This window comes from Carassius gibelio, chromosome A25 (assembly GCF_023724105.1).
Source record: "Carassius gibelio isolate Cgi1373 ecotype wild population from Czech Republic chromosome A25, carGib1.2-hapl.c, whole genome shotgun sequence".
Classification (NCBI taxonomy): Eukaryota; Metazoa; Chordata; class Actinopteri; order Cypriniformes; family Cyprinidae; genus Carassius; species Carassius gibelio.
The window spans coordinates 14,320,832-14,338,304 of NC_068395.1; the positions used below are offsets into that span (position 1 = coordinate 14,320,832).

At 38.2% G+C, this 17,473-nt stretch overlaps 1 protein-coding gene across 1 annotated transcript in view; it reads left to right on the forward strand.

Annotated features, from left to right (window-relative positions):
- Positions 1–17,473, forward strand: part of LOC127946722 (ankyrin repeat and BTB/POZ domain-containing protein 2-like) — a 51,507-nt gene that overhangs the window by 16,499 nt on the left and 17,535 nt on the right. The window contains exons 3-4 of the mRNA XM_052543450.1: positions 9,523–9,672; positions 15,654–15,861. Coding sequence (XP_052399410.1) covers positions 9,523–9,672; positions 15,654–15,861 — 358 coding nt within the window. The remainder of the gene's footprint in view (positions 1–9,522; positions 9,673–15,653; positions 15,862–17,473) is intronic.

Sequence of the window (17,473 nt, forward strand, 5' to 3'; positions counted from 1 at the left end):
ATCGGTATGCATGATATGTTTGCATTGTCTCTGCAATCCAAGTTAGGCAATAGCAGCATGCTCTCCTCAAACCAGGCATGAACAGTGTAAGACCTGAACAATGTTTATAATGGAAGACAAAAGGCCCACCTATGAGGATAGAAGTAATGGTGTTTAATGTTGCATGTCAAACCAAAATTAGCATTATAAGACCAACAACAATCCGAATTTCTTGAAGTATGTCAGGATAGGTGCCAGGCAAATATTGTACCAGGTGGCTTATGGGAAATTCTGGATTCAGTGCCCACGGGGAAGTCTTGAAATAGTTGCTGAAGATAGTAGAGACTTTCTTCTTGTTAAGGATTGTTTCGATTAATGTGTATACTGTAGATGTTTCTGGAGATTGTGTTGGCATCCACTTGTATTACCCTGAGCTTACTTCCAAGTTGGAGATGTGGATTAGGGCGGGTGGGAGTTTGGCCGATGGAGACTCACAGGGAAATCAGGAATTAGTGGAGGAAGGGGGATGGTAGAGGAGGGAGCAGAAACCCCCTAGGAAGAGAGATGGGGGTAGGGTTGAACCAGTGATTAAGAGACCGATCTTTTGAATAACAGATTGATCTGGTTAGCTCTGCCCAGGTTATTCTGTGCCAGGTTAGCAGTCAGTTTGTGACCTGTCATCTTTTCCACTTGATTCATATTGTTCTTTTAATATTGCTTTCAATGTTTATTAGTTGTTCTTCCTTTTCATCTCCATTTGGACTTGCTTTGGTTGCTTCCTATCTGAAGATTTCTTCCTGTTTAGCAGGTCCTTCTGGTTCTTTGTGATCTATGGGTTGTTCCTGGGAAAACATAGCCTTGCAAAATAGTTGAGTCCCTCAAACTCCTCGCCACATGACTCAACATGCACCAATTTGTCTCCTTCAAGGCAACCCAAGAATCCACCCCATTGTCCTGTTTCACACAGTTCACATGGTTGCAGGCAGGGACTGGACGAAGGGTTTGTATGTTTGGATAATCAGCCAAGTTGTGGTTCAGTCTGTCCACAGATGACAAAAAGTTTTATGCCTTTTGACATTGGTATACAATAGGTCTCAGTCTTGTTTTTTCTGGTTGTGCAAGCTGAAAACTAAAATAAAGTTGTGAGGGTGGGGAAGGGTGAAAGTTTAAAACCCTAGAGATGGCAATGAGTGTGTGAGTTTGCATGCAAACCACACCATTGCCTCTGTAGCAGTTCTGATCCCTATTTTTCATCATTCTCTCTGAAGTTTCTGTCTGTTCAAACAAATTGACGTCCATTCAGTACAACTGCAAAGTTGGGAGTCTCGGCTCTCTGCCAGGTTTCTGTTAAGCTGATGGAACTACATTTTAATTCTCAATAGTTTCAAGTCAGCAGTGAGGACTTTATATTGATAATGATATTGATAATTATCAAGTATGGTCTGTATTTTGTCTGGGTCCAGAAACAAACTACCTTACATTGGAGTGAGCATGTGAGCTGTAGCTTCAACGTGGGTATGTGTATAAACATAGAACGCAGGTTAAGTGTCCCATTTTATTATTAATTAATGTTTTCATGACATTGCAGTACATAAAATATTGTATAGCCTAAATAAAAGTGCTACAGGCAAGAGTTGCAGTTCCTCAGAGCAATGACATAAGGTAACTGAAGACATATTAGGACTTAACTTACAGGTTGAAATAACAAACCTTCCGAAACAAAGATTCTGCTATGTGTGTTTTTGAATTGAAACAATTATATATGTATGAATGACATGTTTTGGTGGACTGCCACAAAGAATCTTTGTTTCCCTGCATGCAACGGGGGCTGCTTTTCGTGCTGATGGCTGCAGTGGAGTAAGACAGAATGTTTGACTCATTTAGGTGTGAAGGTCAAAGGTCAGAGGCTTTGGGTGTTGGGATGATTTTTCACATCTGTGAGTTTCTGTCCCCTCGGGCCTGTAGGTTGAAGATACACCCTCCTGTCATGGGTGTAAGGGATTCTGGGGGGTTTTGACTTTTTTATGGAAAAACCCTTTTTTACTTTTTACTTTTCTCTCGAAAGATCCAATTACTGATTAATAATTATAAAATAAAAGTTGTAATTACTTTTGCTGGAAGTTTAATAAAATAGATTTAAAGCGGAGCTCAAACTAGGGTAAGCTTCACTTTTTTTAATTACAGCCAGTATATTAAACACAGTGTAATTTGGTATGAATTTCACTGACTTAGTGCCAGGAAAGTGAGGTTTGGGTCTTTTCCTGATATCTACCAGGTTTCCACCATAAAATGGTGGATGGCCATTATAAGATCTGCCTGTGTTGTTTAGACTAAGCACTACTAGTAATTTATATTGCAGTGTTTAAGATCTAAGGAATAGGTCTTTCATTATTAAAAGGGGATTTTGTCAGAACATATAAATCCTTGTCCAGTAATTCTTCTAACATATTTTTTTTTCATGTACAAATAACAGAATGATACTAGGGCTGGGCGATATATCTAATGAATATGATCATGCGCATCTAGTCAGTAAATATGGTTTCGTGATTACCACTAAATCGCCATCACCTGCTTTCAAATAGAGCAGCATTTAATAGAGAGAGCCGTAGATCTCTGACAAGCTACGCAATATCGCGTTCATTATCGCAGATGATCGCCTTCGATAATGAACGCGATATTGCGTAGCTTGTTAGTGATCTATGGCTCTGTCTATTAAATGCCGCTCCATTTAGCGGTAATCACGAAACCAGATTTACTGTTTAGATGTGCATGATTATATCGTTAGATATATCGCCCCACCCTAAATGATACCTAGATTTCTCCCATCGAATGCTTTTATATATAATGCCTGTTGACTCACCATAGTCAAAGCGTGACCTTTGAGTTCATCTGTCGCACTGAAGAAACAAAACAGACTCTTTCAATTACCTGTAGTTTAAACATTATGCAAACCCAAAATATACAGTATAAATGACACTAAAGGGCCCCAACAGTTCATATACTATAATAGTTGTTAAATTGACCAGCCTGTGTGCTATTCATAGATGAAGTGGTGTACACTTGTGGCATCTGAAGCTAGACGTATAGAGTGTGTATGCGTGAGAAATAGAGGGGAAAATAAATTCAACATTTAACACTGTGCTAGATTTCCATTCATCTTCACTGAAGTTCCAAGTCCATCAGTTTTGCCATTGCTCCATCGCTCAGAGGCTGATTGTACTGGGTCTTCTTTAATAGGGAAGTTGTTCCAGAGACGGCTACAGTAAGTGCTAGTTAACATCTGAGGTTCCCTCATTGAGCTGGTGCTCTTGCTACTTAGTGGTTTGAATGAACCATTGACCTTTAAAATTATACTTTGGATAATATTGAAGTTGAGACCAGAATATCGCAGAAACTTGAGGGCCTTAGCAGCCAAATAACAACACCCTGTTGCTGAATGTTTTTTCCCAAACAGAAAGAAAGAAAAAAAAATTATATATATATATATATATATATATATATATATATATATATATATATATATATATATATATATATATATAATATGTAGAATACAATCTATTACCTGTAACATGAGAACAATGAAGTAATTTGTGGTAATTCCTTGTAAACTTGAAAAGAAACCACTGGCTCCAGAGTTGGCTTGGCTTCATAAAGCAAGATCTACATGAAGAACGAAGGCATGTCATAATAAAGTTTAATATTTGTTCTGCTTATGATTCTTGATCCTTAAGTCAGAGGATCATGAACCGAGATTCGCTAATCTCAACAAAACCACAAAGCCTCCTGGGAACTACTTCATATTGTTTTGGATATCCTTATAGCATTTTTTCCCCTTAGGTTTTATTTTTATTATTATTTGTTTATTTTTAGAGAAACACATGTGGCTTGACTGAATGCATCAGTGGCAAAATGTGTCACACGGCTGCTGAAAAGATCCAAACGTGTCTAAAAGCTCTCCTGAGGTGTGCTAGGAGACTGTCAGTCTTCCTCAGCGTGATTAATTAGCCTGACAAGCATGTGTAACGTGATCAGTGCCTCCCGATCCGGTCTCTAATGATATAACCCAGAACGCTACAATGCAGATAAGACTCAACCCGACATGATAAATGCTCAGTTATTTTTGCACAGTCCCACAGCTGACCATCCTCAAAGCTCTCAGTGACTATAACTAGACTTTCATACAATTGTAAACCTTGCCAAACATCCATATTTGGCAACATGTTTACTTTTTTGTGTGAGTCAGATACCAACATTGCTGCAATATTTGTTATTTTTTCCTTATATAATCATTTGTTGTATACACCAACTTAGTTTTTAGTCAAATTTTGTTCTGTTGTCTAGTTCGGTGTTTTTGTGTCTGTTAGCAAAATCAAAATTTTGAATTAGCGCCAACAAATCATCAAACGGAAAATTGCCTCCACATAAACCAATATTATCATCTTTCATATAAATTATAAATCTTTTCAGAACGTGTTGGATGCGTTTGAAACATTTGTTTGTAGCTTTATATATATATAGAGAGAGAGAGAGAGAGAGAGAGAGAGTCAGCAGGAAATGACTAAAGTGCTGACCAAGAATGTTATGAATGAAGAGCTTGTTTTTGAAGCAGGTGGCCTCTGTTGAATGTGAAAGGCCACTTAGACATCAGAGAACGAGGCCTCTGGTCCCGTAAAGGAGAGAGAGCTCTGCATTTAACACTCAGATCCAGGCACAGGAACAACTGACTCATGGTAGACCAAACACATCTTTATTTCCAAACTAATGATCCATTAGGAATGCAGTATATACAGACACCGCTGCTATTACCGAGCGAGTGGAATGGGCTTCTTCAAGAAAAGACTTGAGCAAGAATTTCAGTATAAAAACACCCAAATAAAAACCTGTCTGTTGGTCTTTTATAGCCAGTTAGGTCTAGTTCCCAGTGTGAGGAAACTCTCTCAAATTGATTTTCACCTCAGTTCTACTGAAATCGCATCTCTTTTTCTTTCTTTCTCTATCTGGTCACACTTTTCTCCCTGAAATGATGATCCGAGGCGAACGAGAAGGGGAGATTTTTTTCTGTGTGAGTGTGTCGGGATGGGCTGTGGGAAAGGCCGGCGGTTGTGCAGACGGGGCGTGGACTCATGGGAGATTTCTGGCTTGTACTGCCAGTTCCTAAACTCACAGAAGCTCGACTAGCCGTGCTCTCATGGTGCAAGAGCGAAAATGATGTGTGAAGTCCTAAGAATACATGGAAACGGAGGAGACTGGATGCTTACCTAATGTCAGTCTTTCATAGCACAAAATACTGAATAAACATTAGAGTGACACCTGATCTGTATGGTGCAATTTGCTATTTTAAGCTACATTTGGAGAACTCTCACAGTCTCGCAGTTTGTTGGCAACACAACATTTATTTGTTATTGGTTATATGATTTTATTAACAGCAGTTGGATTCCTCTTCTAAAATGTAAGATACTACTACTTTAGAAACAGTATTCTGTTGTTCAAAATATTTACATTTATAATGTAATTATTGTTTATATATTATAGAAACAAGAATTGATTATTGTACAATTTTATAGACATCATTGTTTTATAGAAACAGTAAAGTCAAATTTTAAAATAATTCAAACTTAAAACAGTTTCAAACTTCACGTTAACTATTTAACAAAAATAAATTATTTTCATAGTATTCATTTGTGCCTGTCAAATTGGACACCTACGGAGCCCAGCACATGACATGCAAGAAACAATAAATAAATTGCGCGCACAATTTACCAATTCATTCCCTCAATGTATTAAAACGTGCACACAATTACTATTGGGTTCCCTCAATTTACTATTGCGTTCAATTTGCTAAATCGTGTGCATGAGGGAACATATTAGTGAATTGTGCTCACAATTTATAAATTGTGCGCAAGAAATAGTAAATTGAGGGAACGCAATAGTAATCGTGTGCACATTTTAGTTCATTGAGGGAACAAATTAGTAAATCATGCACATGATTCAGCCTAATATTTTTTCCTGCATGTCATGTTTCGGGGCTCCGTGGACACCAGCACCTTCTGATGAAAACTATATGTGGAAATGCTTCACAGACTTGTCAAATAACACCATTTTTGACCCTTGGGAGTAAATGGTAACCGGACTGAAGTGCTGAGAGTGTGTTGAGTGCAGTTGCAGACATGTGTGCTCATTGTAAATTCGATTCCATTGTAACGGCCGGCATCAGCAAATACTCCAAGCTTTGTCTCACTCTATACACAGAGAAGCAGACTCACACACAGATGCTTTTCCAACTGCACCTGGACAAATTTGTTGTGGGTTGGATTTTCATGGAGGGGTTTAGAATCCCATTTGATGGAGCCGAAAGCCTCTCATAAATGGTGGATTCTCATTCTGCATGCAGTCACATCCTAGGTTAGTGTGTATGTGTTTGTGGATAGATATGTACATGCATCTGCATTTTTTTTTTTTTTTTTTGCAACTCATCTGAATTAGCGAAGAATCATATTATATAGCCAATACCCACTCAAATTGTGTAGCTTGTTGACGAGAAGTGCATTAATACTTTTCTGAATGATTGGACGTGGAATATATAACCTGGAGCACAATAAAACAGGTGAAATATGTTATACTTGCATTGATTGAGGGATCAGAGACATATGTAGGGTTCAGAATATCTTACAACCACTTGGTTTACCAATAGCAATCACTCAGGACACCCTAGTGACATACTAATAACCCATTGATAATCACGTAAAACACTGTAGTAATCTCCCAGAATACACTAGCTACACGCTAGCAATCTTGATAAACACCCTAATGACCACACCGAACACTTTACTTTCACAAACACATCAGAATACACCCAAAAAGCCAAAGCAGCTGTGTCCAGTTCCAAAACCCACAACACCTTAAAAACAAAGGACTTGGTAATCACTCAGACACCCTTAAAACATGTAGCAATGTCATAGGAACACCTTTGCAACCACATACCATAGGAACCACTTAGTCACACACTGGAACCATAGAAGCCCCTAGTATTTAGAAGATGTGTCCGGAAAGGTCTTTAGGATAGGCTCTCATGCATGTAAAAAAAAAAAGGTGATTTTCTTCTATGTGTATCTGATGGTATGTCTCCATTAAGAGTGTAGTTAGTCAGCCACCCTGAAGCTGTAAATGTGCTGTAATAAACTTAAATCACAGACACCATTAAGAAGGTGTTTACTGTTAACAACGCTTAGCTTTTGTCTACTGGAATTTATGATGCCAGTGTTGGTGAGTGTCTGAGGAGTCATTCCCGAAGTGCTTTACTCTTACCACACTGTGGTATTATTAACAGAGTGTGTTCATGAAGCCTGGAGCCACCCTCATCTGTAAATGTCTCGAATCTACACCCTGTACATGACAGAAGCAGAAATCAAGGGCTTATCTACAAACTGGCCCTTTGGTCAGAAAAGCACTTCTAAATGTTCTGCATTGAGACTTTTAGTCGCTTAAAGCAATAGTCTGGGTTTAGTTCAAGTCAAACTCCATCGACTGCATTTGTGGTGTATTGATTACCACAGTAGACATAAATGGAGCCAATATTTGGAGGATGTAAACTGCAGCAATGTGAAGCTTATAATTTTATCAAAGCACTTAGGTTTATGTTCAAACTTGTTTATTATTTAAGCTCTATAGCTGTTTAGGGTTTTCAGCGTTATGTTGTAAAAGCGACAAAACTTTACAAATGGATAGAACTTTACTACTTAAGAAGCAACCCCATTCACTTCCATTGTAACAACCTCACTGTAACTAACTTTTGTGTGTGTGTGTGTGTGTGTGTGTGGCTACAGATCCTAACGATTGATCTACACTTGTACTAAACTCGGAATATCCCTTTAAAGTTCACAGATGGGATAGAGATCCGTCTTTCCTGTGAAGATCCTCCCATAAATGAGAAACAGGACTAACAATATTGCTTTGTTTTTGCTTCTCTGGTAGGGTTTCTTGCTTGTTTCCTTTTCCTTGGCAGGACTCTCACCCCTGAAGGCCAAAGCAAAGCTTTGTCCAGGACTACAAAGAACCAGTGAGAAACGTAACTGCACAAGTTTCCCCTTCTTTGATCGCTCTGTTTTTCCTGATCCTTCCATATGGACAGGAAGTCACTACTGGAGACAGCTCAACTAAATCAACCAATGATGGCTCAGCAAAAAACGGATTTAGAGAAGAAAAGTGTAGCATAAAGTCATAACCATCACTTAAACAAAACTCATTATGACTCAACAACTCCAAAACATCTCAACAAGACAGGAAATATGACGATGCTTTCCTCTGAGATCTGGGAAAGGCTTATGAACTCATCAAAACTGAACCATCAGGTTGTTCTAGAAATCAGTATTGTGGATGTGAGAGGAGATGTTTACAGAGGAAGTGACTGTCCTAGCCTTGTGCAACCTCTGTTATCAAAGACCACACCTTGGAGGCAATACGAGACCGTTCTAGTCACCAGTGGATATTGTTCTCGTGATTTCTGTTAAAGTGTAATTCAGTGGAATGTGACGTTTATTAGTAATACTATTTGGATGTAGTCATAGAGTGTTTCAGAATCGCAAAATTGAATCTATTGAGCTTGCAAATTCTCACATTTGTTTGTGTGCTACTCCCTGAAGAATGTAAACTTTACAGTTGGTTTGTTTGGAATTGCTTTCAATTTATGGTTGGTTATGGATCATAATGGCGCCTTTGTTTTTCTGATCTCTTCAAGTGACTGGTTTTGAAAGTGGTAAATATGTAAATGAACAGCTGTTTTTGTGTCGAACACGAAAAGTTTATTTCGTATCTGAACTTGTCCCTCCATAGACAATGTCATCTGGTTTCAGTAAATGTCCACAGAAGACCAATTCTTGCACTGTAAAGGAGAGTGTAAGACTTGTTTTGGATTAAAGGTGCGGCCACATTAGCAAAATTTCACGAAAATGACCAAAAAGGGTGTATGAAGCACCATTTAGACAAACCAAAGAGCAGGTTTTTTTTGCCAAGTTTTGTGCATTTCAGTGTACCGTATTTTCCAGACTATAAGTCACACTTTTTTTCATAGTTTGGCTGGTCCTGCGACTTATAGTCAGGTGCAACTTATTTATCAAAATTAATTTGACATGAACCGTGATAAAAGAACCAAGAGAAATGAACCAATAGAAAACATTACCGTCTACAGCCGCGAGAGGGCGCTGCTCAGTGCTCTCGCGGCTGTAGACGGTAATGTTTTCTCTTGGTTCTTGGTTCTAAAGAAATTTGACTTATAGTCCAGTGCGACTTATATTTGTTTTTTTTTCCTCATCATGAAGTATTTTTGGACTGATGCGACTTATGCTCAGGTGCAAAATACGGTAAATTTAAAAGTAATGTGATACTTTACTAGTTACTTGAAAAAAAGTAAACTGACTACATAACTTGTCACTTGTAATGCGTTACCCTAACACTGATGGAGTTTGTCCACAAAGTGTCGCCCAGCAATTGTTAATGTGACCACCATGGTAAAAGTGTCATTAACATTTTGTCATTGTATTTTAGGAGTTCTGTCACTTCCGGCTCATTTCAGTCCATACACAGAGGGACGTCAGACGGGGTTGGAGAGCAGAGAGGATGCGTACGCTGAACTGGAGCTGCGGACACTTGAACAGGCATTACTGGCTACATGTGTGGGCAGCATCTCCGAACTTAGTAAGTGTCTGACTTCCTTCCTGTCTGTCTGTTATGTCTGATCCTCTTGGTTTTATCTGTTTCTCTCTCTTTTGTCCATTATCTCCATTATGAAACATACTGGATCATTTACAACTCAGAATGGTCACATTTAAGCTACAGCTTATGAGACAGTTGGACACGCTGGGATCTTTCAGTTTGACACGTGTTATAAATGTCACATCCTGAATATCGAATGCAATTTTAAATTGCTTTTTATGTTTGTACAGTATTGTTCAAAATAATAGCAGTACAATGTGACTAACCAGAATAATCAAGGTTTTTAGTATATTTTTTATTGCTACGTGGCAAACAAGTTACCAGTAGGTTCAGTAGATTCTCAGAAAACAAACAAGACCCAGCATTCATGATATGCACGCTCTTAAGGCTGTGCAATTGGGCAATTAGTTGAATTAGTTGAAAGGGGTGTGTTCAAAAAAATAGCAGTGTGGCATTCAATCACTGAGGTCATCAATTTTGTGAAGAAACAGGTGTGAATCAGGTGGCCCCTATTTAAGGATGAAGCCAACACTTGTTGAACATGCATTTGAAAGCTGAGGAAAATGGGTCGTTCAAGACATTGTTCAGAAGAACAGCGTACTTTGATTAAAAAGTTGATTAGAGAGGGGAAAACCTATAAAGAGGTGCAAAAAATGATAGGCTGTTCAGCTAAAATGATCTCCAATGCCTTAAAATGGAGAGCAAAACCAGAGAGACGTGGAAGAAAACGGAAGACAACCATCAAAATGGATAGAAGAATAACCAGAATGGCAAAGGCTCAGCCAATGATCACCTCCAGGATGATCAAAGACAGTCTGGAGTTACCTGTAAGTACTGTGACAGTTAGAAGACGTCTGTGTGAAGCTAATCTATTTTCAAGAATCCCCCGCAAAGTCCCTCTGTTAAAAAAAAGGCATGTGCAGAAGAGGTTACAATTTGCCACAGAACACATCAACTGGCCTAAAGAGAAATGGAGGAACATTTTGTGGACTGATGAGAGTAAAATTGTTTTTTTTGGGTCCAAGGGCCACAGGCAGTTTGTGAGACGACCCCCAAACTCTGAATTCAAGCCACAGTACACAGTGAAGACAGTGAAGCATGGAGGTGCAAGCATCATGATATGGGCATGTTTCTCCTACTATGGTGTTGGGCCTATTTATCGCATACCAGGGATCATGGATCAGTTTGCATATGTTAAAATACTTGAAGAGGTCATGTTGCCCTATGCTGAAGAGGACATGCCCTTGAAATGGTTGTTTCAACAAGACAATGACCCAAAACACACTAGTAAACGGGCAAAGTCTTGGTTCCAAACCAACAAAATTAATGTTATGGAGTGGCCAGCCCAATCTCCAGACCTTAATCCAATTGAGAACTTGTGGGGTGATATCAAAAATGCTGTTTCTGAAGCAAAACCAAGAAATGTGAATGAATTGTGGAATGTTGTTAAAGAATCATGGAGTGGAATAACAGCTGAGAGGTGCCACAAGTTGGTTGACTCCATGCCACACAGATGTCAAGCAGTTTTAAAAAACTGTGGTCATACAACTAAATATTAGTTTAGTGATTCACAGGATTGCTAAATCCCAGAAAAAAAAATGTTTGTACAAAATAGTTTTGAGTTTGTACAGTCAAAGGTAGACACTGCTATTTTTTTGAACACACCCCTTTCAACTAATTGCCCAATTGCACAGCCTTAAGAGCGTGCATATCATGAATGCTGGGTCTTGTTTGTTTTCTGACAATCTACTGAACCTACTGGTAACTTGTTTGCCACGTAGCAATAAAAAATATACTAAAAACCTTGATTATTCTGGTTAGTCACATTGTACTGCTATTATTTTGAACAATACTGTAACTTTGCTTTTTGTATTTTGTTTAAAACTTTATATTAAGTTTTGGATTCAGTGCTAATGGTGAAAATAATAGTGCATCAAATAATAGGACAAAATGAAAAACTCGAAACGCCAACACAACATGTATACCTTCATCAAATCCAGATACTTTGATCTCATTCAATCATAATGCATATTCAACATATATGTCCATTTAAGGTGTCTAACTATGTCCTCCAGATACGTTTCTAGCAAGCCAGGGTGTCTACAAAGCTGACACAACATTTTCCTATATCATATCCTTATAATTTATAATAGATACAAAATTGTATGCGTATTCAAAATTATAAACTACACAATTTTACTATTTTAGGTGTGTCACAGCTTGTCACTTGCAGTGCAGTCAAGATTGCTGTAAGTTTTATATAGAGATACAATGCTTTGTGTTATCCCTGTAAACATAACATGGAAAACTAGATAAAGCAGATGCTGTTTATCTTTCCAGTCTGATTAGCCTATTATTTTATGCTCTGAATAAATCACTATATCGTTCCCAAAGAAGAGGCATGTTTGCTTTGTAAATAAGAATGATCTGTGACGGAAATATAAAAAAAAGGCACATAAAGAGTCTGAAAGTCTTCTAAAAGGCTTTTGGTGCCTTAAGTGCCGCGTGTCTGTTATTCTAGATAATTCCTGCAGGATGTTATGGTGTTATTACTCTCACGTAGCCTGAAGGTCTGGAATGCATGCCAGCTTTCATTGGCCAAGGCCCGCCCATGAGACCGTCTGAGCGACATGTCAAACAACCAATCACAGTTCGTTTCGTTCATCGCTACTTTTCCAGGCATGGAAATGTCGCCACAATAACAGACCGGTGTGTAAATTTTTTTTAAAGATTTTATGCCATTACCTTTAAATATTTCACATACTTTTGAGAATCCAGTGTTTAGTTGATCCTGATAAGCACTCGTCGTCACAGTTGTAAACTCGACGGCTTTCTTCTTTTGTTTCCAGGCGGAATAAAGAATGTGACACACACGTCTCGAAGAAATCCTGTAGAATTCAACCAATCCGATGACGACTTTTACACTCCTGAAGTGTTTCCACTTTTGTGTCTCATATGCATCAGACTTTAAACCAACGTGACATTGGTTGGCGTGATATCTGAGGTTGAGTCTATGGTGTTATTAGAAACACTTCAATATCAGAATTGAAGGAAGATGAACAGCGGTTCCAATGTCTCCTATGACTTCATGATGCCTGACTCATCTGCACTAAAAATTAAGCATGTCTGTTTCAATACAGTTCCTTTGATAAAAGCAACATCTGGTCTGGGATTTATTGTCTGGACTGGATTTTATACAAGCTGAAAGCTGAACAAATGCAATTTAGCTGTACTTTAAAGTGTACATACAAAGATTACAGTGCCTTATTCAGCTAAAGTCTGACTGTTGGTTCATTGTACAGTGTTTTAGTTCCCTCCTCACACAAGTTTACATTTGAAAATGGGATATTTCCCATGCAGTGAAGGAGTTCCTCTGTTGGCATTGGTTTTACCTGTGTTTACCCACCATGCCACGGGCCCAGCGGTGGCTTGGTTGGTGGCTTACCGGTAGAAGGCTTCCTACTGCAAAAACCGAACACAGCACAAGTTCATGCAGGCCAAACGTTCAGCAGGACATTAGCAATCACAAACAAACTCAGTCAATTTAGTGAGAGCTGTCTTTGTGCACCGCTTGTGATGTTGGCGCTTCCCCATGAGCTCTCATGTAAGTTTGATCCAGCTGCACCCAGGAGACTAGTGGACAGTGGGGCATCTGTACGTCCTCAGCTGCCCTGAAATGCTGGATGCAAATGGGGCATTGGTCCAACAAAACAAGTTTGCAGTTGTTGGTAGCCCTTTCAGTCTGATTTTACAGGGATGTTTGAAGGGCAAGAGCCGTAAGGCCCATACATATTTCAGGCAAAATCAAAGAACGGATTGATGTGAAATATTTTCAAATAGAATCAGCCCAAAACAATGTTCATTTTGAATTCATTTCAGGAGTTCGAAAATTTTGCTCAAGCTGGTAAACACCTACAAACTACAACCAGCCTATAATTATTACTTAATAGGTCAGCAACATCAAAGTGTAATTAAAGATGAACTAATGTGATGTAATAAAAAAACTAAATCGGCCCAAAAAAGTTCCTTTTGGAAGTTCGAAACAACTAGCCAAAGTGAACTTTACACAATGCTTCTGTCCAGCTTGTAAACACCTTTGATCTACCAATGGTTTATGGCGATGGTAAGAAAAATAAAAGTGGAATTGAAGATGAACTGATATGACATAATTTCTAACTTTTCAATTTTCAATTTCAAGCCAAAATAAAGTTATTTTGAAATTTTATTACAGGAAATTTGAAAATGCTTACCCAAACAAACTTTCTGGAAAAGTTTGTTCCAGTTGGTAAACACACTAAAAAACACACATACTACCACTGGTTTGGGGCTCCACCTTCTTTGAGGTGGAAATGTTCTCTAATTAAATTCTTCTGTTCGGTCCATCGAGTAAAAACGTGAACATAAGTGGAGAGCTGCTTTATAGTAGAAAATGAAATTAAGGTTCTAACTTAAAGTGACTCTGACTTTCATATTTTTCATGTTTAAAACTATAAGGCTTGTTTTAAAGTTATCCGTTGTGCTACATATAATAACTTGACTTAACTGGAGTCCGAATTGCAGAGCGGATGCAAAAAAAAAAAATCCACGTGGCTTTGATCAGATGCTTTCTTAACTGCTGCTTTCTCACCCCTGTTATTTTTGTTTTGAGAGGAGAGCACACCGAACATACTTACATATTCATCTAAATGCTGCTCCCAGTAGCATAGGGGTGTTCACTGACATTAAACTGTTGCTCAGGTATTTCAAACTTCTTTTTACTCCAAGTGAAAAACAAACAAAAAATAGGCTTCTAAATTGCAACAAGTAGGATGTTGTATTTAATATCCCTAGTCCAATCGTACTGATCTCAGCCTTCGGGGAAAGCATTAGTAGCAGAGCCCCGAACTTCCTGATTGCTTCATAAATTCTCTTAAGACCGTTTGTAGGGCCTGGCAGAACACAAAAGGGCCCCTAATGCTGCAAGTTTGGCATCTTTCAGATAATAACCGAAGATTCTTCCTACTCGCAAACCAGTCTGTGGTTTAAAAATGAATCCAAGGGGTGATTACCACAAATGAAGTCTACATGTTCCCACAATTGGAGCGGCCAGTCCACAACCTTCTCAATTTAGTGTAGACTGAGACATACATTGACTCCTGATCAGTGTATCCATATGTAGTTTAGTTAGTACCTGGACTGTATCCTACCACGTGTTGAGAATCCAATTTTCATCGGATACCTTGTTGGTGCAATCATAATTGTAATGTTTATATGTTGTGGAACTGTGAGATCCATGAGGGAAAGACATCAGCAGGAGGGTGTTTTATCCCCAAAGCTGCTTAGAGGAGGCACGAGTACTGATTCTCTCACATTCACTTTCCACATTAGTTAAAGAAGGCCAATTTTCTGATTTGTGTCCAAGGTCTCGTAAGCTTCTGACTGAGCTCTGGGGATAATTTGATCTCTGGGTCAATGACAATTAAGAAAGAAAATAAAAAAAGGAAAATAAATTATAAAAATTGAGTGTACATTTTGTGTTCATGTTGGTTTTCCTTGTTATGTGTTTTTTTATTTTTTTTTACCTACATAAATTATTTAACTACATAAATATTTTTTAATGAACCGTGCCATGTCATAAAAGGGTCAAATTCTAATTTTATTAAATTGAATAAATGAATGCATTTTTTATTTTTATTTTTATTGTATAATGATTTAACAGTTCCAAAAACGTAATTTATTTAATTATATTAATAAGACTCCATGATATCAGGACAGCTGGACCACCCTGACCTTATGCCTACCAAAAAAAAGAAAGAAGTTTTAATAATAATTTAAAAAAAAACAAATAATAATAATAATCATAGAAAATGTGTATTCAATATATTTTGTGTACAAAGTGGATTTTATTAAGTTGAAAAAATCTCTTATTAGACTGCTCTGAATCAAATATCTGCAGTTTTTGATTCATTGTTTCTCATCATCAGGTGACCTGGTGTCACGGGCCATGCACCATATGCAGCGTCTCAGTTCTGTCCGTCACGGGCTCAGTCCTGCACGTCATGGCCGTCAGCAGCCCGTTTCCTGGTCTCCAGATGCCCTCCACACTCTCTACTACTTTCTGCGATGCCCTCAGATGGAGTCCATGGAGAACCCCAACCTGGATCCACCCAGGATGGCCCTGAGCAAAGAAAGGTGAGCCTCACTACTATTCCCCTCCCATTAATCCAGTCTCCAATTCACACAATGGGTGCGAAGCTAATTAACAGCCCAAACCCCTAATGGCCCATTGATATGCAAGTAAACTCTGAAAATCACACAGCCTGAAGGTACTTTGAAGCTGTTATATGATATAGTAGAAATGTGAGGAGCTCCTTAAACTATTTTCCAGCTGCTGTTTCCTGGAAGTTCATTATAACTTGCTCTTAAAGAGAGGTTGGTTTTTAGAGTGGGCCATTAGCTGTCCTGTCTTGCTTCAAGGATGTCCTCAGGGTATTACCTGCTTGCTAAAGATAATTACGAAGGTTTATGTTATGCAGGGTTCAGTTACTGGTCTACTGTAAATATTGGCTTTTGGTTTGTAGGATACATTAACTAGGTGTAACTTTGTTGAGGCAGTTACTTGGCAAGCTGAAAGCAACTTTAATTTGAGGCAATCACACAACAGTAAATTATAATTTTTTAAAAGCAGTCAGCTCTAACAAAACTACATTGAAGCCATTTTAATAGATGTAGCATTACTACTTTTAGTTGGCTTTTTAGCGAACATTCTTGTTTGTGAACTCTTTGAGATGCCTTATTTTGACATGTAAAATACAGTAGGGTAACCATATGCCCTCTTTTCCCAAGACATGTCCTCTTTTTGGTTTTTTGGCTGGGATTTCTTAATCATCATACTGTTCACTTTTGATTCCGCGATCACAAGCACTCTGTGTAAAGGGAGCACATCTTACAAAATCAGATATGTGTCAATTTGCTCAGGATCTGTTGAGCAGCAAATACTCCAGCATGGTCTTGTCAGTCATCTCTCCTTATTCTTGACCTGAGATCAGTCAAATCTGACGACTCAAGCTCTTTTTGGATGCAGGGTTGCCAAGTCTGCATTTTGTTCACAGAATTAGGCTGATTTTAAACCGTTGCCATGGGTTGATTTTTCCAAGTTGAATAAAGGTTTGAATTATTGCATAATATACATTTGACTGAATTGCCTGTATTGAAACATTTTTCATTCAACCTGTGATAAAACTTTCATGGACTTGTTCATTAACTGTTCCCTTATGGTGGAATGACCTGCCCAACTCAATCCAAGCAGCCGAGTCCTTAATCATTTTCAAAGAAACAGCTGAAAACACATCTCTCTCGTCTTAACTTGACCCTCTAACTCTATTTATATTCTATCTACTTGTTTTATTTAAAAAGAAAATAGTCTTTAACACTAGCATTCTTTATATTCTTTCTCTATTCTTTCTACTTATTTTCTTTTTATTTCTTATAAATAAGGACTTTCCAAAACAAGCATTATCTATTATTTTTCTGTTCTATTAACTTAAAACTTAAAACCCTGTCTGTCCCTGCCAACATCACCAACCTTACTGTCCTCTTTTCAGAAAACTAAAATATGGTCACCCTATGTAATACATTTCACGTTTAAATGCAATAAACTTTTGCTAAATCAGCCCCAAAACAACTACTTTAATGATAAATGACTCACAGAGGTACAACAATTTCTGGAAGCTCTACTGCTGCGTCGAAAAACAAAGTCAATCCAGACCTTCATCTGTGGGCTCAGATGTTTGTTTCCTCCTTT